At 38.9% G+C, this 22,929-nt stretch overlaps 1 protein-coding gene across 1 annotated transcript; it reads right to left on the bottom strand.

Annotated features, from left to right (window-relative positions):
• Positions 1–1,529: 1,529 nt before the first annotated feature.
• On the bottom strand, positions 1,530–22,651 carry LOC100889297 (ankyrin-3-like). Its single transcript, XM_030993931.1, has 12 exons — positions 22,617–22,651; positions 21,971–22,431; positions 19,818–21,688; positions 18,983–19,186; positions 18,262–18,419; positions 17,039–17,049; positions 16,020–16,358; positions 14,521–14,768; positions 11,387–11,509; positions 5,370–5,535; positions 4,950–4,956; positions 1,530–1,818 (listed from the first exon to the last, which is right to left on the bottom strand). Exons 1-12 carry the CDS (start codon positions 22,649–22,651, stop codon positions 1,530–1,532), a joined length of 3,912 nt encoding a protein of 1,303 aa, XP_030849791.1.
• Between the last annotated feature and the right edge of the window lie 278 nt (positions 22,652–22,929).

The raw sequence follows: 22,929 nt of genomic DNA, 5'->3' as shown, positions 1-22,929 counted from the left end.
GCCTTCCCTTGACGCGGCCGGTGTTCAAAGCTATATCCGGCAGGGGTATTTTTTCCTATGACAACATTATCACCATCTTTAAGCCAGGTTTCAGTTATTGCTACAATATCTAAGTCATTTACAGTGACAAAATCATAGAAATCAGTCGTCTTATTCCTTATTGATCGCATATTAAAAGTGAATACTTTGGTAAAACTTTCACTCGGAGGTATAGAGATTAAGTTTGCTCGTTGAATGCATATTGACCTATCATTACAGGCTCCATGTCTGCGACCCAGTAAATTACATTATATATGCATGTTCGTATAGGGCACATCTGTTTCCAATAATAAGAGTGAGGAGGCAATCTGTTCTTGTTCAAAGTTTAATGAGAATTTTCAGATTACCAAGAATAACCCAAAAGTGACAACGTCAATAATACAATATTCCTTGTGCAATCTCAAGTCAAATATTCATGATTATAGACATAGGGCTCTCCATCACATAAATATACTTACCCAGTTGTAGCTGATTATGATACATGTCGATCAAGTGGTAGATAATGAAGTCACATGGCCGGGGAAGGAGAAAAAGTACACAAAATTATAATAAGCTGGGAATAACTTCAAAGATATAAGTAGAATAGAAAGATTTAAACAAATTTAGAAAAACACCCTTCTACCTGAATCTTTGATAATCACCCTAGCATAAAGGCCTGGCCAGACCTCACCTTTAGCGATATAACTATAATGATCAGTCGTTCCCGATTCAGAAGATATTATGCGGGCAGTGCCCCTAATGATAGAGCCCAAGCTATGTTATTATTCAGGGCGCCGTCTAATAAAGAGTTGCTAATGCAATATATATGGATCAATCGCAAGTCCTCTAATCAATTTCAAGTGTGCAGTCCCCATCTCTTATGTACGTAGTTGCGATTAATATCAACTCTTATAAGACGGGCCCAGGTGTACATATGCAGATCATTAGGTTCGACCAGGCCTTTCTTCAGTTTTTGACATATGGGTCTCTTTCCTCTTTTTTAACAAACGGCTTCTCCCTTCATATTTTACGTTAAACAGAATGGCCCAAATCCGTAAAGAACAAAAAACTCGTAGATCATGGATATCATGGGATGCCTGCATGCAGGTCGTTAATGCCACTGACAAAAGATGCTTCCTTTCTTACGGGTGTTCTATCATATACTATGATCAGCCAAGAGAGGAAACGTGAACAATAGCAAAAACAGTCGAAATATGGATTAGAACAACCACAACATCTTTATTCACTTTTCACAAATCAAGAAATAATCAGTACAAATACTACAATATAAACCTGACAGTGATTGAACATTTTCTCCTGCAACAATTGCTCTGGCTTATATTTTGTCAAAACCCAGGGGTACGGATTAAGGTTAGGTTGAGGGTTGTAACTGGGTTTTAGGATAGGTTAAGGGTTCGGATTTAGGCATACTGTGGTGCAGGGTTGAACATATCTATTTAATTGTAAGAAATTACCGCAGAGCGATTGTTGCAAAAGCAAGTGCTATTCAACTAACCTGATATCTCCCTCTGTTCGGCTGGCGAGTCCAAAGATTTCATGAGTGAGCGAAGTGTTTCCTTCGCTTCTTGGCCGGAGGTCTGTCTCTTTCTCCATGTCACCAGCATGTCTTGGATGGCCTGCTGTCTGTCTCTGAATCTCCTGTACTCTATGGAATTCAACTGTTGTATGGTGAAACCAAGAGCCACTCCCAAATCATAGTACTGGTTCACCGTCATCATCTGGGATATCGTGATGACATCAGTGTCGGCAAGGTCACTGCCGGAGAGCTCCTCCACAGCCCTGAAAAATATACAGTCAAACCTGATTTGGCAACACCTGTACGGAGAAACGTCCTGCCTATGAAAACCGTATACCATGTGTCCCTTTCAAATTGTTTCTTATTGAATCCTGTGTGTAAAGGCAATTTGCCTCAAAAGACCGCTTTTCTTGTCTCCCTTAAACAGTATTAACATACAGGTTCTACTGCAGTAACACTCACGTTTTTTTTTTTGTTTTTTTTTTGGGGGGGGGGGGTGGGGGAGGTGACCGGTTAGATACACATTTCTCTTCAAAATAGTAATAGACTTTGACCATCATGGTTAATCCTTCATAAATCTTTTCTTTTTCTGCGTTGACATTTCATATTTTATTTTATAATGTGAAAAAATGTATAGTGTCAGTGAAGTCGCAACTAATGATATCAGGTATGCTGACAGGGCTCAAATTAATTTTTTGTCCACGGGGGCTCTTCCCCCCAAAAAAGAGCCCCCGTGAGCCTTCTCACGGGGGCTCTCTTAGTGCTGACGAGGGCTATTATTTTAATACAAATTTCCATTGAATTGGTACCCATGAAACTCCTTGGTATTTTATCATTATCATTAATTAAGTCGGCATTTTCCCTCATAGAAATTTACTTGTTACATAGCTGTTATTGACTTTTACCCCGGTGATGACATTCTCTCCATTTTTTCCCGTTCTGCACATAATTTCCTCCTCATTATTCTGAGCAACCTTATTTACATTCTTTCTTTACTTTTAGTCTTTACCATATCCTTCCAAAACACAGGAGCGGATCTAGCTTTTTGCTAAGGGTGAGGGGGGGTAACACAAATACGATGTGGAGCATCGTCCTCGAGCCGCGTAGCGCGCGAGGCGATTTTTGTTGTTGCTATTTTGAACCCCCGTAGGTGATGTTTCCCGGCATCTACTAACATACGGAGCATCGTTCACGAGCCGAAAAGCGGCGAGGCGATTTTTTTTGGTGCTTTTTTTTAACCCCCGTTGTTTTCCTGGCATCTGCTGACATCTACTAATACTAATACTGTGTCCAGACACATGACAGCATTTTTCTATGCACATCACATTTTCACTTGGCAGCCCAAGGAGGGAGGGGGGGGGGGGGTTAAACCCCCTAAACCGCCTAGATCCGCCCCTGCAACATCTTTGGTCTTCTTCTTCTTCTCAATATTGATTTACTGGTCGAATTGCATTATTTGATGGTCTTTTAGAATCACCAAATTTTAGAGGATTCACACTTTTCAAAACGAAAAACTTCCCCATGTTTATAAGTCCTTGCGCGATCGTCTCCAGCTCCAGCAGATCTTGGGCGTCAGCGTGCACACCGGTACTACCGGCGCAGTATAGCCACTGCTGACGACCGCACTAGCTGCACTGCGAGCTTTCGTTATTTGTATCGGTAATACTCATAGAGATGGGTGAGAAAGCGCCATCTAAATTCCATTTCATTGGTTTAAGGTTTGAAAATTTATACTCAATATTGTGTTAAAGTTATATCAAAAAAGGTAATCTTTATTTCATAATTCCAAGGGGTCGATTTTTTATTTTGCAATCGCCCCCGTGATCAACCTGACGGGGGCTATTATGGAGCTCACGGGGGCGAATCGCCCACCGCCCCGTGTATTTTGAGCGCTGGGTATGCATGACTCTAGTTCTTTTCTAAAAAGGTATCATGTATTTCACAAATTAAATTAACAAAAACAAAGTGAATCCCTGAAACAAACATGTCAGACAACGGCATCATAATAAAACCGAGAGCTTACCGAATAAATGAAGAGGGCTCAGTGGATACTTGGCATGTCGAGTCATCTGCAATAAAAGTAATTCATCATTTGAAAAAGAGTCAAACAGAATTTTGATGGAAGTATGTAAATATGTCAACAAACTACTGTTCTCTCCGAAATCAAAGAGACTATGTATATAAATGGTAATCGTAGTGTCAATTGATCATTGTGTAATTGATTAACATTATTGATAATGTGGAAAAGTATTTTATAAACACACACAGTAAATGCAATCAAATGGATGGAAAGTCTTAATTCTTCCAGATATACATTACATCATGGAATTATAGGGGGTGAAAGTAGCTTGCGAATGGATAGAATTGAAAAACCTCCCATTACATAACAGGAACATGCTAGACTGTAATACCCACCTCATGATGAATTTAAATCAGGCTAGTTTTTGTAAATACATGCACTTTGTAGACTAATATTACAGTCATTTATCCATATACTGATTATGGGTCGGAGAGGACATTGTGTTTGACACCTTCAAAATCAGTGTGAATATTAAACAAAATAAACATTAACTATTACACATAAACAATTTTAGGTCTACTAATAAAATAAGTTTGTTTTAAAATGTGGCTCTTCTAGAAGGAGTGCTGATAAAAAATTTCACTTTTTCGGAGAGAACACTTTATGACACAACCCTGACAAACAAAATTGAAACACGCATTCACCAAAAACTGAGTTAGTGTGGGAAAAGTTAATATCATAATTTTGTAGGATATTAGTGGCTCTTTTCAAGGAGGAAAAAATAATTAATTAAGTGCAGTCGTACTTAGAATTGTTACACTGGTTTCTAAGAGGACATTTTTTGACACATCTTGCACCTCATTTTTGGTGCGAAGTCAAAATGTGTAGATTTGCCAAAAATGTTACACCCAATTCAGATTAACATAGACCCGTTGGATGAGTTAATTCTGATAGTTGATAATGTTTTGGGGGATTGTATGTCAGATATGCACATGTTCCAATTTTGCAAAAAGTGAAATGAGAAAATGTTTTTAAAAAATGGCATATAATTACATATTTTGAAAAGTAGTTGCTCGTTTAAAACGATTTCTTCGCTGTTGTAGGTTGTTCTAACCTTGCAAAATAGTTGATCGAGGAAGATTTTCCTTGGCAGTTCATTGTTTTTGTTTTAACAGCCATGAAAGTGTGTTTTTCTATTGTGTAACCTGATTGAAAAACAACCCTTTACTTAAGGTGTCGGATAGTGTGGTATTGGAACAACCAGCTTCGCTTAAAGCAAGTGGACGAATGTCCGCTATATCAAATGCCCACCAGGGCCTTGCCTGATATAGCGCACGTCCAGAAGGACTACTCCTCGAGCATGAATGCACATACTTCTGGACTAGGTATAAAAATCAATATCAGAAAAAGAACTTTAAAACATACATGAGAAAGTATCATAATTTCATTATGGTACCTTTAACTTTACCTACAATTTATGGATAAATAATCAAGGGACTATTTTGTCCTTAAAGTAGGTATACACCAGACCCACGTGACCATTTAAGTACTAGGCTTCGGGTCTGACACGCGTGTTTAAATTAGACACACCCAAAATGCTGTAAGGTGTTCTTAAATGAAAACCAAGTTTTGAAAGGGTAAAAACCAGTTTGGTCACTACATATATATATATATATAAATATTTTAAAACGAAATCAGAAAAGAGAGACTATTAGATGGACCTTCCCTAGCTATCAGACTTATCAACATAATTTTCATCAAGCTCTATCATGGGGAATACAATTTTCCACAAACCTGTGTATCTGATGACGAACGCCAACGATTGAGACCTCTGGCCTAGTCTTCCAGCTTGTGATATCGTCACGTAAATGACTGAGAATTCTGCATCATCCTCGCCAGGGGTCATTGATAGCAATACGCTGTGTCGCATTTGGTTCTGGATATCCTTCAAATAAAGTAGCTGTGGGCAAATAAAAACCAAACAATTAACATTGAACCTGTATTCAAAGATCACTCAGGAGAGATAACAAAAGTGGCCTTCATGAGCAGGCAGTCGCTATTGGACAGGTTTCTATAATACACGGTTCGATGAGAAACACAATTCGAGGGGAACAAAATGTGATCTTCAGAGACAAGTGAGCTTTTATGCAAGTGGTAGCTTAAAGCAGATTTGACTGTAAGGACAAGATTCGGTTAAAGATCCTATACATAAAGACCACTTGCTTTTGCTGTCTTCCTTGAGCGCTCCGTATACAGTGAAACCTGTTTTATAAAAACTGTTAAAGGAGACAAGAAAAGTGGTCTTCAATGACGGATACCCGAATAGCATACCATTACCACTATAGGAAGAATGTCACTGTTGTGAACTTCCAAGCCACTTCAATACCAGCAACCAAGTAGAAAGGACACTCCTTAAACTCTCAGGTAAAGCACTCATGTTAGAGTGTATCTGAGATATAACAGTGGCGACGAGGATAATTGGACTCCGTCATGAATTTGGGACGCATTAAAGAGTATCACGCAGAAGCAGGGATTTGTTAGTCCTACAATGTGAGATTTGAGCAATTTCTTGAAGCAAATGATGTGCAAGAAGGCAAAATGGGAAGCAGTATTTTTTAGTGTGATAGGTGCAAAGTCTTATACACTGTTGAAGAGCCTTGTTAGCCCTGAGCAGCCTTCACGAAAGGCTTACTCACAGTTGGTTTCTACCCTCACTGTTCATCTTTATCCAAAGCCTTTGATAATTGCTGAGAGATTCAAATTTCATCAGCGTAACCAGCTTCCACAATAATTGGTTTCTGGTTATACTGCTGAATTGAGACGCTTGTCTAGCACATGCGAGTTTGGTACCTTCTTCTACAAGCATTAAGGGACAGATTTGTGTGTGAACTTCAAAACCGTGTATCTCAGAAGAAGTTATTGAGTGACTTTGATCTCACCTTTGACAAAGCATTGAAATATGTATTGGTGAAGTAAAGAAAATCAGTTCTAGCGGCGTCAGATACAGTTGTCGAGCAAAGAAACAACCATCGCAAAACACCAGTTCTAAGGTGAAAGGAGCTTGTCATCGATGCGGACAGGGGCAACACCCTCCATCAACTTATAAGTACAAGTCGTACAAATGTAATAACTGTGGAAAGGTTGGACATTTAGCAGCAGTAAGAGTAAGTCAATCAAATTTGTTGTTTCTGAATTACGAGAGGAAGGTGATTGTGAAATGCATACCCTTGGGTTGTTCAGCTATTCTTGGTAGGAATTGGCTCGAAAGCATCCAGCCGAATTGGAGATCGGTGTTCAAAGTTGCATCAGTCAAGGATGAGCCATTTAAAGAAAGTACCAAACATGGACTGTCTTAAATTCAACGAAAACATCAGGCAGGTCTTGGAAGCAAGACAACTCACAAGACTAAGATTAAAGTCAAATCTGATGCCCAGACCCGCTTCAATAAAGCAAGACCGGTACCTTATGCCTTGGGAAATAAGATAGAAGCTGAGCTTGACAAACTTGTTGAACAAGGAGTTCTTATTCCAGTTTCACACAGTAATTGGGCCGCTCCTGTTGTTGTAGTACCGAAGTCTGACAAGTCGATTCGAATTTGTGGGGATTATAAGACTACTATCAATCCTGTTTTGGGTGTCGACAAGTACCCCTTACCGAACTCACAGGATTTGTTCGCAACCCTGGCAGATGGATGTTGTTTCACCGATCTTGAATTATCACAGGCATATCAGCAGATAAAACTGTTGGAAGATTTTCGCAAGTATCTGACTATCAACACTCAGTTAGGGCTTTTTCAGTATACTTGACTGTCTTTTGGAGTGGCAAGTGCACCTGCTATTTTCCAAGCTGCCAATGAACAAGTTCTACAAGGTCTGGAGGGAGTAGCATGCTGTCTGGATGACATGTTCATTTCAGGAAAGAATGAGTCGGAACATCTCGCAAGAGTGAATGCTGTACTACAGCGCCTTGAACAGAATAGACTTCGACTAAAGCTGCCCAAATTTGAGTTCATGAAAACAATGGTAGAGTACCTAGGTTATGTGGTGGATTCAGATGGATTGCATGATTTGCATCCTACCCTAGACAAATTTCAAGCTGTGAAAGATGCACCAAGACAAAAGAATTTACCAAAGCTACGTTCGTACTTGGCAGGCTTTAGTATTATGCAAGATTCTTGCCTCGATGCGCCAATACGTGAGGCGGCAGCCTGCTGGTAGCGATATTTTTGACGCCTCGCCTTAAACCATATTTCATCGCCGACATGAGCTTTAAGTCGAGCAAGATGTCTTAATATGGGGACTAAGAGTCATCATACCAGATTGCCTGGAGACCAAGATGCTGACAGAAACTACATGAGGGGCACATCGTTATGAGTCGTATGCATGAGCTTGGCTAGACGTTTCTTTTGGTGGCCTAATTTGGACAAGAACATTCAATCACTGGCAAGGAATTGTCACACTTGCCTCAATATAAGGAGTCAACTCACTGAAGCGCTACTTCATTCATGGAAAGGGCCTTCAGGGGTTTGGGAGTGAGTTCCTGCATATTTTCTGAGCTAGATGGCCAGGATTTATTCTTACTAGTTGATGTGTACTCAAAATGGATGGAAGTCTATCCAATGAGAACTACAACAACTAGTGCTATCATTGATGTACTACGGCACATATTTGCTACCCACGGATTTCCTGAACACATTGTATCAGATAATGGACCGCAATTCATTTCTGCACAGCTCGCTGAGATCTTCAAGAAGAATAAGGTGAATCACATCCGAGTTCCACCTTATCATCCATCTTCTAATGGAGCTGCTGAACGTTGCGTTGAAACCTTGAAGCAGAATCTGAAGGCTTACAAGGAGAGTGGTTTGACTACTCAAAATGAGATTGCTAACTTTCTCTTTACTTATTGCAACACTCCACATTCCCTAATTGGACGCACACCAGATGAATTACTGTTAAAGAGACAACCACGTACCCGCATTAAACTCTCATTAAACCTTCCTTGGCTGAAACAGTGGAAAAGAAGCAGGCTGCTGCCAAGAGAACACACGCCAAAGGGCGTACCAGCATTCGTCAGGATTCACCAGGTAAGCACGTCATGCATACAGAGGGAAAAAGTGGGACTATGGAATCATTGTGCAAGCTTTGGGATAGTAAGATATGTCGTTCAAGTTGGTGATAAACAGAAACAGATTCATCTTGGTCATATCATAAGAGGATCCATTAATGACCTTCCTCCATCTACCTTACAGGATGACAATGATATACCCTTTAAGACATACCCTTTAAGACCAGTCTGATGGACCAACATCACCTCCTCGGGAACAAACTACATCCGCAGGAAAAATAAACATAAATCCTGTTCGTGATCGACGTCCACCATACAGGCTGGAGTATAAGCAACTATAGAGAGGGGGAGAATGCATGCATACATTTGTTTTAACTCCAAGAAGGAACTTTTTAAAATGCATGCGTTGATTCATTGTTTGTATTGTATCTCCACGTGGAGCAGCATATGACTTATTTGACTCACTACCATGAGGTATCAATAGGACAATAGATGGATACCCGGGGGCCGTTTCTCGAAACCAACTCCATGACAGTCATATCTTTGTCGGCGACCTACGGAGATGTCATGAAGCGGATAAACCGTTTCACAAAGCCATGACAGACATGATATCGATATATCGCGATACTAGCAGCTCAAGAACATAGTCTTTGTCACGATCCATTTGATTTATCAAGAATAACCAAAAACAAGTTTTGGGGCTGAAATTGTTCGAAAAGAAATATATACATATAAATTCTCCTAAAATAAATAATAAATAGTGTCATTATCATATTTACATCATCAAACGATTTGCATATTTCTGTAAAGATTCTTAAATTGAAGAAAAACCGGTGAGTGTTTTTTTTTCGACAGTCGAATCAAAAGTTAGTTAAAGGATACCGTAATGTGATAATTTATCAATACGTACTTTTTTGTTTATTGTGACGAGGAATTTTAGGCAAAATGTCTTTTCTCAGCCAGTTTTTTATTCTAGAGTCTCATATTAAATACTCGTTATATAATTGATTTGATATTGAAAATATCATTTGGAAGAAGTATAGAGAGGGAATAATAATGCACGTAGGCCCCAAAGGTATGACGGTATCCTAAGAAAAGACTATGGATCGACTATGGAAAACGGTGTGTAACATTCTTACCTCTCTTATTTATATGTTATAGTTTAATGATTTGTGATTTAATGTTTATATTCAGCTTTTTAAAGTTTCTGTATAATTTGTATTCTCACTTTTGTACATTTGCATTTCGCATCCCAGAGAATTACGTACCGAACTCGTCTATATTTTTCTCAAAATGATAGTGAAACTAATCGCCCATTTCGCGGCCCATGGAATGGCAACAAACTGACTTGTGATGGCGCTTTACAACAATTAAAAAGATATGACAGTTTCGGAGCAGTGACAACTCGCTTGTCGCGGAAGTTGTCGCTCATCTTGGCAAAGACGGCTTCGTGAAACACTTAGCTGACAAGTTGCGCGACAGTGGCGAGATGTCGTTGATCTTGTAGTTATGACGGTTTCGAGAAACGGCCCCCCGAATAGCATACCATTACCATGTCACTGCTGTGAACTTCCAAGCCACTTCATTATCAGCAGCCAAATAGAAAGGACACTCCCTTAACTCTCAGGTAAAGCACTTATGTTATAGTGTATCTGAGCTATAACAATAATGTTAAAGGGAAAGACCACATTATGGTCTTTGTAGGCAGGTAAGCTTTCTATACAGCTATGTATACAGGTTTCACTCTGTGGGCACATGTAAATTCTCGCTGGTGCAACTACGGTATCTCGCCATAGAAGGCAGCAAAATGTACGTCCGGTTCCCATACAAATACAAAGGGTCAGGAATTGGAAAGTCCGATAGAAATCATAGTTTCAGAATCAATATACTTTAAGTAATAAACGGATTATGATGATCCTACATAGATCTCATGAAACCGGAACAATAGTTAAGTAAAATAATGAATTAGTTAAAGGTACTATGTCCCATTTGCAGGCCAATAAATGAAAAGGTTAAATTCCAACGACATTTGAAAGATAATAGTAATTTAGAACTTCCCTAAAACAGTTGGGGCTTGAAAATGTCTTCAAGTGGGAAAATAACGACTATTAGTTGTCAAATCGACTTAGGAGCTATAGAGCCAATAAGTAATAGTCTTGATTTTCAGACCATTGTACCGAATGGTCATACGTTTTATGCTGCGCAAAGATTCAATCAGTTTAATTTTGGCCATCACAAGAAGTGGTTTATTGATGTACCGGTTGACAAATGCTCATGTACCTGTTACAGCTCATTTTATGTATGTTATTACCAAAGAAGGAAAAAAAGCCAGTCAGTCAGTCAATGTGTCTGACAGTGAAGTCTAGCAAGTAAACGGGTTTCCTTGCATAATTTGAATATTAAGACACTGCTAACGTTTAAATTTCACAGATGGGACATACATCACATCTTCATAATTCCTGCAAAGTTCTACAGAATTTGAGGTTGGCTGCAAAAGGGACATAGTACCTTTAACACTGCTGTACATTCTATGGAAGCCGGAAGTAACCTTGTCTTATCGTCTTCCCCAGTATCGTACATGCGCATGTGCTGACATGAAGTCCAGTGTGGAAGAAAGATCGCCATATATTGTCGAACATCGTGTTTGCGGTAGGGTCAATTGATTTTGTTATTTTTATTTTTGTTATTGTTTGTAAAAAGCAATGGAGAAAATATCATTGAAAAACAAAGTTGTGTTTTCATACCTTAGTGTTGCTCATCTTGCCTTCACAAGCCACTGAAATGTCACCGGATTTAGCTTCGATAGAGATCGGAAAGGAGCGATGGGCATTATGGTAGGACTTCTGCTTCTCCTCCGTTTGAACCTCCTATTCAAAGAAAAGGAAACAGAACACGTACAGACTGTATCTTATTCATTAACTCTTTTAGGACAGGGAAACCTATGAAGACAGACCTTTAGCCAAAGCTGTACCTTTTTCCTGGAACTCACTTCCTTCTTATTTGAGGAATTTAGATTCCGCAGAGCAATTCAAAACACAGCTGAAAATGAATATGTTTATTTCAAATTGGACTTTCACAACATGTAGAATATCTGTGAGCTATCTCTTATGTAACTTGAATATTCACTACAGTTGTGCCTAATTGATCTTAAGTTTTATATATGAGTGTTAAACCTGTTCGCACATTGTTTTTCAAAAGGGCAACAGTAACCAATCAATGAAACAATATTTTGTTTCTATGTCAGTTTTTACTATAGTTATGTGTAATATATGTAATATCTACAATCTGCATGTAGTAACTATGATAGGCCAAAATTTGCTATGCTAACAATTGTTTCAGGCTATATCCATAAATAAAAACAACAAAGAAAATGCATTCAATTTTCAATAATTTATTGCATTTTACCCCGGTCCCCAACATAAAAAAAATCCTCTAGACGGCCATGCATTATGACTCAAGGCATGGGCACACAAAGGAATTTATTGCATTTTCTTAGTTTTTTTTTTATTATTGAAACTGCCCCCTACCCTACCCCCGCTGCGTACAGTCGTGGTTCAATGACAAAGCAATGGCCTCGTAACTATGAGGCCCCATGATCAAAACCGTGTCAATGTGCTATATTGGTGCCCTTTTGTGGAACATTAATCCTCACTACTTTCATTTATGACTTTAGGGCGTAGGTACCTTAGTTGATAAGCCAAGTAGCATACACATGCTTTAGCGGTCACGTAAAACACACATTGATAAATTATTATTCAATAAAATCTGAGAATGTATACTATTATCTATATCTATTATTTTTAAATTATTTTATAAATAATTCCATAAATTGGGATAAAACAAAAATATTCCAACTATATGAGCGTCAGCGTATATACAGATCTTAGTGATAGGCTGTATAGCCCTTTGAAAGTTACAAGAAGATAAAGAATAATCATATGGGCGAAAATGGTTGCCCGGTTATAGGTGCTATGTGAAACTTCAGTGCAACCTTAGATTGGGCGCATATGGGCTCTTCTAAGAGGGGCCCAATTGGAACCCCCACCCATTTGATGCCCATATGGGATAGTGCACATTATGCCCACGATTTTCCCACATCAGATGGACCCTGGGACGAACTCATATGGGCTACCTGGGGTTTATACATGTATCCCATACGAATCTCGGGTGCAATGTAATATATGGAGTCTATATGAGCACGTGGGGGCATATCGGAACCCAAGGTGTATGTGGCCCTGGGGGTCTCAGTCATGTGGAAAAACGGCAAACAAGCGTCACCACGGGTTTTCCAGACACCCCCTAAAAAAGGACTTTTTCTGAAGCCAAAATACACCCAAAATGATAATTTCGCGTGTTTTTTCCCCGAATTCACACCCTAAACGGGTATTTCAAAAAAGTGAACTCCTAAATAAGTATTGTAAAATTGTAAACCCTTGAGCATTTTGAAATGCGATATGGATTACCATTTAAGTTGTTCACAATGTAAAATAAATCATATTTTGCTTCTGATCTGAAATTCACAACGTCAATATTTATTTCAATAGAGAATCAATAACATCAATCTGTGCACTTGAAAATTGGGTTAATGTACAACCATCATATGTCCTTTCTTTGATGAAAAAAAGAATACAATTTCAAATTTGATCTATTTTGTGTAAAGTACGTGTAGTGTTTATAAAAAGTACACATTGTTCAATGAACAGTTACTATTCTACTATGCATAATTATTTGTAAAAGCGCTTAGAGTCATTTATATTAAAGGTACTTTGTCCCATTTGCAAGCCCAAAAAATGAAAAGGTTAAATTCCAACGGCATTTGAAAGATAATACTATTTTAGATCCTCCCTAAAAAAAGGGGGGCTTGAAAATGTCTTTAAGTGGGAAAATAACGACTATTAGTTGTCGAATCGACTTAAGAGCTATAGAACCAGTTAGTAATAGTCTGATTTTAAGACCATTGTACCAAATGGTCGTCGATTTATGCCGCGCAAAGATTCAATCAGTTTAATTTTGGCCATTACAAGAAGTGGGTTATTAAAGTAGACAACTGCTCACTCTTTACAGCTCATTTTATGTACATGTATGTTATTACCAAAGAAGAAAAAAGCCAGCCAGTCACTCAATAGTGTCTGACAGTGAAGTCTAGCAAATAAACGGATAATTTGAATAACAGGACACTGCTAACGTCTAAATTTCACAGATAGGACATACATGACAAATTCATAATTCCTGCAAAGCTCTTCAGAATTTGATGTTGGCTGCAAAAGGGACATAGTATCTTTAAGCGCTATATAAAAGCTAAATCTTATTAAATATATGTGGTAAGACTCTATATGGGTGCATGAGATATGCATACCGTACAACGCTACCGACTCTCGCTAGATAATTAGCTACTTCTCGCCGCCGTCGTCTACACTATAACTAAAGATGCGAGAGCGACGCATTTCTATAATTTTTGCTATAACTAGCTTGGCCGCGGTCGCAGGCGGCGGCTGGTAGCCTCGCCAATGGGCAATTATTACTCCTTTTTTTTCCTGGTCTGGCCCTCAAAATGCTAGAAAAATACCCCTTGGCGCATATACCGGCGCGTACAGCAGGATTTTGAATCTTTTTGAAAAAGTACCCTTTTTGTTGAAAATGGCCCGAAATGGACGTTTTTGTACCCCTTAATTCAGCACCGCGCGGACCGCGTTCAATCTAATTTAAAAACACCCCCTTTATACGCGTTTTCTTAGTCACGCATGCTTTACAGTATTCATATTTGACTGAAACCCCCTTGCAAGTGACCAATATATGAGCATGCTCCCTGGGAATAGATCTAAAGGGAGTGAGAGAGTATAAAAGTGAACCGAGTTGAACCGAACTCTTTCTCTCTAACCATTTCTATGCCCGGGATATCTGCATTCAGGTGGAGATGAACATCAAACTCTTTGCCTCGTTCAATCTTGTCTGGTACAAATGGGGTACACACGAATCGAAGCTGGATGATCTGTTGCTCAAGAGGGATAAGAACCCACCACTCGGCACAGTGATCGATCTGCAGCTCAAGATGTTTCTCCAGGACTTTGCAGTACGGCCATCTGTCAGGTGCAGCAGATGATTTTGTCCTCGAAACTATTGGTAAACCTATGATTAGAGCCACAATTTCATGCATTCTTTAATGAACATTTGAGCAACAAGAAGCTAGGCATAGCCCTATAATGGAAAAGAGATTCCTGTTTTTAATTTAATTGATAAAAATATACTCAGTTTTCCTGGAGATCGCATGCACCACACACAGAACTGTTAACATGGGACTACACACAAATCTTTGGACCAAACTTTTCAGCCTTTTGTTGTGATATTTTGAATAAAAAATGATTTTAAGATCAATCACGTACAGGATAATTTTTTACTATGGTATTCTTCCACAATGACATATAGAAAATGAGAAAACTCATGAATAAATTTTCATCTTAACCAGAACTCAGCCTTCTCTTAAAAACATACGTTTTTGATATTTTTTACATACTCGATATGTTTGGTAGCCATTTAAAGATAAACTTGAGTTCTGGTAATGCGATTGCATTGTGAAAGAAAAGGTGTAGAATGGATCAGAAAAGTTGATCATATAGCATGTAAGTAATGGTGTGTAATGCAAGGTTCTGGAGTCATCAAAATCATCATAAATTTGGCAGAGTTTTGGTAAAGTAACAATCACTTACACAGAAAGATGTATATGGGACAACACACATGGTGTCGGGGCTGGTACTACCCTGATTTCCTTATCTTTATATGCTCATTACTCAGCCAGTATACATTTTCTTCCAAAATTGTTTGGCACATGACATTTATTTGTAATCTCGAACATTCAGTGTAAGTTTCGTTAGATTCTGTGAGAATTCATTTTCTTTTTTTACGAGAACTCAAGTTTATCTTTAAGGTCATCCTTTCAACAGTTATCAGAAATATTAACAACCCCTTCAGTCCCGCTTCAGTCTATGAAGGCTTAAATTTAGAATAAGTTTTCAAGAGACATTTTGGTCCGTATCCTACTCATTTCAGTCACCGTAATTAAACCCCGAGTCTAAAATCATGTTCAGCTTAAACAACCCGAAGCCTCAGATTAACATCCTTATTTAAACCTGATTTTGGACATAATTATACCAAACTATAAGGTATAGTACAAGACCACTTTTACATATTCTTTGAAAACTCAACTGGTTCATACATCCACATGATTCTTTTTAATGTTTCAATAGCACTTGGTTTAAAGACCAGGATTCCTGGGGTAACCAGGAGGTAAAGAATGGTTTAAGTTAGTTTATTTTGTATAAATTTCAGTGTTCAATTTATAATCATGGAACAATAGATCTTTTAATAAGCCAAATAACCTACCCTTTCTTGTATCCCAAATATGGGAGACGATGTCTGGTATCACTTGCCCCGGGTTGGTGACCAAGGTGAAATGTGGTATCCTGATCTTAACAGGTCGGTGGAAGTCCATATTTGGAGGGTCACATCTGATCCCGTAGGCTGCCATTGGTGTGTCATCTTGGATGACAATACTGGGGAGGTCTCTCACAAGGGTGAGAGTGATCTTGCAAGAATCGTTCTGTCCCACAGACCCAGGTGGAATAGCCATTGAAATGCCATGGTGTTCTAGTTTGAGCTCTTTACCCTCATATCCAACCTTTGCAGAGACGGCGTTGACCACTGGTGGTGCCGATTCTTCAGCTTTAGATTAAAATTCATCAAAGAGAGAGTGAAAATGATGAGGATATAAAGATACAGTAGAATACCTTTCCAGTGAAAGAAACTATCTAGAAGCAATGGGGAAGACTGATTATGTTTTTCCTAAGAATCGACGTAGGTTTTTGAATGCTAAAAAAAAAAAAAAAAAAATCTGAGAATAGATATAGGGAACTGCACAATGCAATCACATATGGCATGAAAATTTGCCCCAAACCTTTAAGGCATTTCTCGTCATATTTCAAATACGAGGGCTTTTGGAGAGCAATACTTTTCAGGGAATATCCGTACTATTTCTGTTCCTTCAACATGACATACATAGAATGAGAAAGCTTCATTCTTTATCTACACCAGAACTCAACCTTCTCATACGTGGCTCCGAAATAAAATCACATTGAAAATTATTGACATTTAGTTAACCAATAGAACTGATCACCATGTAAATTATTCTTCTCTCTTAAATGTGAAATTTTTACTTATAAATGTGAAATGTGTACTTATGAATGTAAATTTTGCAATTCCTAAAAATGTTCTTGTTTTGTTTTTGATTCACAATGCAACCATACCATTATCAAAAGGGAAACCTTATTAATAAAAAAAATATATTGATCATTATGAGTTTATGATAAACTATGTTTTATTATTTATTCATCAGAGAGTGTTACCTCGATAAGCTCTGATGAAGTCCATGGCAGGAGACCCGAGAATATATGCAAATGAAAACAAAGAAAAAGTGATATGTTGTTTTAGTCTCAAAGATAAACTTGAGCAAGCAAAAGGTATTTAATTTAATATCCACAGATCTTTTACCCATTTTGAAGTCCCACTTTCTGCACTTCAGAATAATCATTGCTAAAATAATGGAGGGGCTTCATATATTAATCCTCTTTGTTTGCCCTCTCGAAAAGAATACCACCTGGGTCCTGCCTGGGTACAACATGATATACTGTTTGTGCATAGATGATTAATGACCCCATACTTTCATGTACATATACCCAGTGTTCATCTCAGTGTTTTTTTTTTTTGTTTTTTTTTTGTAAGTGTTACAATATCTACTAACTAGTTTATACAATCATCAGGAATACTGACATTTAGAAATGGTCAGGACAAAATGTGACATATGGAAAGTATGGAACAATAAGCTTTCAAATGCATTTTTCCACACATTTTGTGCAAATAAAAGACTCAACTATCTAAAGAAAATAACCAAGAGAATTTCAAATAGACTTCAGCACAATTAATATTTCAAATTGCCAAAATATATCTGACTGAAACTTTAAACAAATAACCCAATAAAGTTACTGAACAATGGAGTATTACTCGTTGTATACTAGTGTTCATATTGGTTTAATTCAAGTTGATCAATTTTTGTCCCAGCTGGAATTGCCCTATTTCATCTGCATAATCTAATTTCACAACCTTGTAACAACCGTATGTATAACTCGGCTGGAAACCCAAATCAAAATGTAAGAAAGCCACGTTAATCACCAACTGCATTTTATAAAGTACTGTACGAGGTCACAGTGAATCTAACTAAAGAGTTTACAGTATTTTCAACCAGTCCCTGGACTCTTTAATGATTCTGCACTCTACAGTGCGCACTCCACTCCCTGGGAAGCATGTCAGCCTGTCACACTTTTTTTATGGACGTGCAAGTCCTCATCTAATTACATTGATGTTCACATCCTGGCAGGTACACATTTACTACCTGGGTGGAGAGGAGCATTGTAGATAAAAAAAAAATGCCTTGCTCAAGGACATACATGCCATGCAGAGGATCTAAAGAACCCAAAACCTTTGGTATTCCAAGTCGAGTGATTAGACTACTTGACTATGACACCGTTTCTATATTTGTTTCCGAATGCCCATGTCAATAATGCTTCCCCACCTTGAGAATATCATATGGCGAATGATTTCATCCTTGGCATAGTGGACTGGTAGGTTGCCTTGGTTATCCTTGATGTCCGGCTTTGCTCCGTGGTCCAAGAGATATAAGACAAGGGCCTTCCTTGGAGACAATTCATTCTGATAGAAGTCTTCTGAGATCTAGAACAATTATCAATAGAAACGATTGTTTAAATTTTGGGAGGCCCTTGTGCTTCTGAAGATTTATCCACAGATTCATAACTCCGAACACTTGTTGTGTTTTTGTGATGGTACCTTTATGTTTATAATTCCGAAAGTTAAATAGATATAGTTACTCAAAAGGTTTGTCATTCCGGAAATGATATATAGTTCGTTATTTCAAAGTTTCAATTCTGCGATACAGAATTTGTTGTAATACTTTCAATACTGAACACTATTTAATTTTTCGGAATTACGAATCCTCTGTGATTTCCATTTTATTATTATTTTTTTTGTATTTTACTCTAAGAGACGAAAATTATCATTGGTATTTGAATGGCAATGTGCTCATTTTTGTAATTTTCTTTTAGAGACTCATTCATTTGTTAAATGGCTATGCTTACTCAAATGTGAATGGTATAATTTCAATTGCATTTTATAAGTTAACAATTCGGTTAGTGTAGGAAATTACTACACAGCGATTGTAGCAGGAGCAAGCGTCATACAATTTCAGGGACAGTGTGTTCTAGAGTTCACCATCTTACCTTTTTGAGTGCTGGTGTTGCTTCAACTTTGCTGTCCTTCCGACCGGAAAGTCTGATGGCTTCATGAAGACAGGTCTGTCCGTCTATGGACTGGAGGTTGAGATCAGCGCCATGAGAAACTAATATCTCGATGATGGAGGTGTAGCCATTTTGCGTGGCTAAATGAACTGCTGTGCAGCCTTTTTCAGCATGTTGTCCAAGAACCTATGTAAAATGCCAGCCTCAAAAATTAAGAATCTACAAACAAAACAGCCTTTTATAAAGCAGTTTCTTTTCTAGTTTTTCATATCTTTAATCACTAAATAGACTATGTATACAGATATTAACATTTAAACAAATATCTTACAGTCAAAACTGTCTGTTAAGGTCACCAATGGAAACAAAAAAGTGTTTTTTGTTGACAGGTGGCGTTTGTAGACATGTTCTCAAACACAAATTCCTTTCTCGAGGGAGGCAAAATAAACGATAGACACTAAGACAGGTTTGACTAACATGTATATATACTGTTACAAGATAGGTTTTGAGAAGTCCTCGTGGAATCATTTCAACCTTTTTCATAATTCAGACACTCTATATACCTTCATAAGAAATTTTAAACGGGATTATTAAGGCTAACAAATCGCTAACCCGTTTCAATTTCTATTGATATGATTTTAATACTTGCAAGAATGTTAATAAACATTTTGATATTTATTCCACATGAAATATATAGGAATACTAAATTAAATACCTTCTTCTCATCTTTTGTTATACCCTCAGTATTCGCATGGCCATTTTGGGAAGAAAAATGTTTCTGCCCTTTAGCAAACCACGTATCTGGACTTCTCCCATGCACTTGGTCTTGTTCTGCAGCGACGTGCAACGCAGTCTGATCAGGTTTACTCAGATTCACTTCAGCTCCATGCTCCAAAAGATATCTTGTGACATGGGTATGTCCATTTGCAGCAGACAAATGCAATGCAGATGATCCCTTCTTGGTAACCTTGCTTACATCTGCAAGTTGCTGTAGTAGACACTCCATGACATCGATGTAACCGTTCTGAGCAGCGATGTGCAAGGAAGTCCAACCGTCATTGTCTGTCGCATCAATTTCGGCTTCGTGGTTGAGCAAACATTTTGTGATATCAAGATGCCCGTTCTGCACTCCGACATGTAGGGCTGTTGAACCTTTCTCTTTGGTGACTTCGTTGACCTTTGCTCCTTGCCTAAGCAAATGCTCAGTAACGTCATAACAGCCAATAAATGCAGCAACATGTAAAGGAGAGATACCATCAACACCCCCTTTAGATACTTCAGCTCCTTGTCCAAGTAGATAATCTACAATATGAAGATGACCCACTTGCGCAGCAAAGTGAAGAGCCGTCCAGCCAGCATTGTTGCTTTCATTCACATCAGCTCCTTGGCTAATCAGATACCGAACAACTGCAAGACAGCCACCCTCTGTAGCATATTGTAATGACGTGCGACCAACTGTTCTGCCTCCTTGACTTACAAGAAGATCTTGAATGTCAAGATCAGACGATCTTAGTGGCATATGCACAATAACAATCCCACCTTGAACTGTGTTATCCTCGTCGCCATCTCGATATTTGCTTCTACCAAGATCACTTTCTAGGGCACCTCTAAAGACAGTGAGAGAATTAACGAGTCTGCTTACTACACGATCGACTCGACTGTGCACACATCGCACAACATCATAGTGACCATACTGTCCATCAAACTGTAAGATGACAGAGTCACGCACACTTCTTTTATTCAATTCAGAGCCTTGGCTGAGCAGATACTTCGTAATGTCGATCTCACCGGCATATAAAGCATAATGGAGAGCAGTGATTCCATCTGCGTCGCAAGTATCTGCCTCAACTCCATGACCGATTAGGGATTCGACGATATCTAAATGGCCAGACTCTGATGCAAAATGTAGGGCAGTCACCCCAAAGTCATTTCCTGTATTCATATCGGCCCCTTCACTAATCAGATATTCCACGAGATCCAAGTTGCCTTTCTCTGAGGCACTATGCAAGGCACACCTACCAAAGGCATTGCTAGAATTCACATCAGCTCCTTGACTTAGCAAATATTTTGTCATACCAAGGTGTCCATTACTTGCTGAGATGTGTAAGGCTGTCCAACCAAAAGAACCAGCTTTATCTAGCTCGGCTCCTTGTCTTACTTGATCTTTCATGGCATCAAGATCGCCTCTCTCTGCAGCGGTATGAAACTCCGTCCAATGAATTATATTTGCTTCGGCCAGTTCAGCTTGCTGACTAAGCAAAGCACTTGAAACACGAACATGACCAGCAGCTGCGGCAAGGTATAAGGCTGACCATCCTTTGTCATTAGCCTTATCAACATCAGCACCTTGACTGATTAATTCTGTGACAACATCAAGATGTCCTTCATTAGCAGCTGAATGTAATGCAGTCCAACCATCATAATCGGTCTTTTCAAAGTCAGCACATTGACTGATTAGGTCTTTCGTGACATCAAGATGACCATTCTGTGCGGCTAGTTGTAATGGGGTCCTACCATCATTGCTGCTCTCATTGACTGCAGCTCCCTGACTTATCAGACATTTAGTGACATCAAGATGACCATTCTGTGCAGCTAGTTGTAATGGGGTCGAACCATCATTGCTGCTCTCATTGACTGCAGCTCCTTGACTGATCAGGTAGTTGGTGACTTCAAGATGACCACTAAATGCAGCTAATCGTAATGGGGTCATACCATCATTATCATCTTTATTCACTTCAGCCCCTTGACTTATTAGAACTTTGGTGACATCAAGATGACCATTCTGTGCAGCTAGTTGTAATGGGGTCGAACCATCATTATCATTATTAACCTCGGCTCCTTGACTGATCAGATATTTGGTGACATCAAGATGACCATTTTGTGCAGCTAGATTTAATGGGGTCGAACCATTAGTATAATCTTTATCCACTTCAGCTCCTTGACTGATCAGATATTTGGTGACATCAAGATTACCTTTCTGTGCGGCTAGTTGTAATGGGGTCGAGCCATCATTATCATCTTTATTCACCTCAGCTCCTCGACTTATCGGAAATTTGGTGACATCAAGATGATTCTTCTGTGCAGCTAAACGTAGCGGGGTCACATTAAGATTTCCGCCCTTATTCACCTCGGCTCCTCGACTGATGAGATATTTAGCGACATCAAGGTGAGCATTCAGTGCAGCAAGATGTAATGGGGTAAAACCCCTATTATCTTTATTCACTTCAGCCCCTTGACTTAACAGACATTCGGTGACATCAAGATGACCATTCTGTGCGGCTAGTTGTAATGGGGTCGAACCACCATTGCTGCTCTCATTGACTGCAGCTCCTTGACTGATCAGGTAGTTGGTGACATTAAGATGACCATTTTGTGCAGCTAGTTGTAATGCAGTCCAACCCTCATTATCATCCTTATTAACCTCGGCTCCTTGACTAATCAGAAATTTGGTGACATCAAGATGACCATTAGATGCAGCTTGTCGTAATGGGGTCCGACCCTTATTATCATCTTCATCCACTTCAGCTCCTTGACTTATCAGAAATTTGGTGACATCAAGATGACCATTAAAAGCAGCTGAATGTAATGCAGTCCAACCATTAATGTAGCCCTTATTTACCTCAGCTCCTCGGCTGATGAGATATTTAGTGACATCAAGATGACCATTCAGTGCAGCTTGCTGCAATGCAGTCCTACCGTCAATATCAACTTTATTCACCTCGGCTCCTCTACCGATCAGTTCTTGGATGAGGTCAAGTTCTCCCTTGTGCGCAGCACTGCTTAGTGTACTCTGCAAATATTTAACACGGCCATCTTGTTTATTTCCCTCCTTACTGTCTCTGTGGGTCAGACTTTTGGCGTTGCCTTTACGACTGACCCCCTTTTTGAAAATCTTCTTCCACATTCCTAGTGAAACCTCTCTCTCCTGTCTA

This window comes from Strongylocentrotus purpuratus, unplaced genomic scaffold, assembly GCF_000002235.5.
Source record: "Strongylocentrotus purpuratus isolate Spur 01 unplaced genomic scaffold, Spur_5.0 spur5_contig_850, whole genome shotgun sequence".
Classification (NCBI taxonomy): Eukaryota; Metazoa; Echinodermata; class Echinoidea; order Camarodonta; family Strongylocentrotidae; genus Strongylocentrotus; species Strongylocentrotus purpuratus.
The sequence above is the reverse complement of the archived record's forward strand: the minus strand, read 5'-3'. Positions and strand labels throughout refer to the sequence as shown.

Coding starts and splice junctions, on each gene's coding strand:
- LOC100889297 (XM_030993931.1), bottom strand. CDS start 22,651: ATGTCACTAAATATCTCATCAGCCGAGGAGCTGAG. Junction 19,187..19,817: donor TCGCTGCAGAACAAGACCAA/GTGCATGGGAGA, acceptor CATTTTACATAG/GTTCTTGGACAACATGCTGA. Junction 11,510..14,520: donor ATATCCCGGGCATAGAAATG/GTTAGAGAGAAA, acceptor TTCTTTGAATAG/GAGGTTCAAACGGAGGAGAA.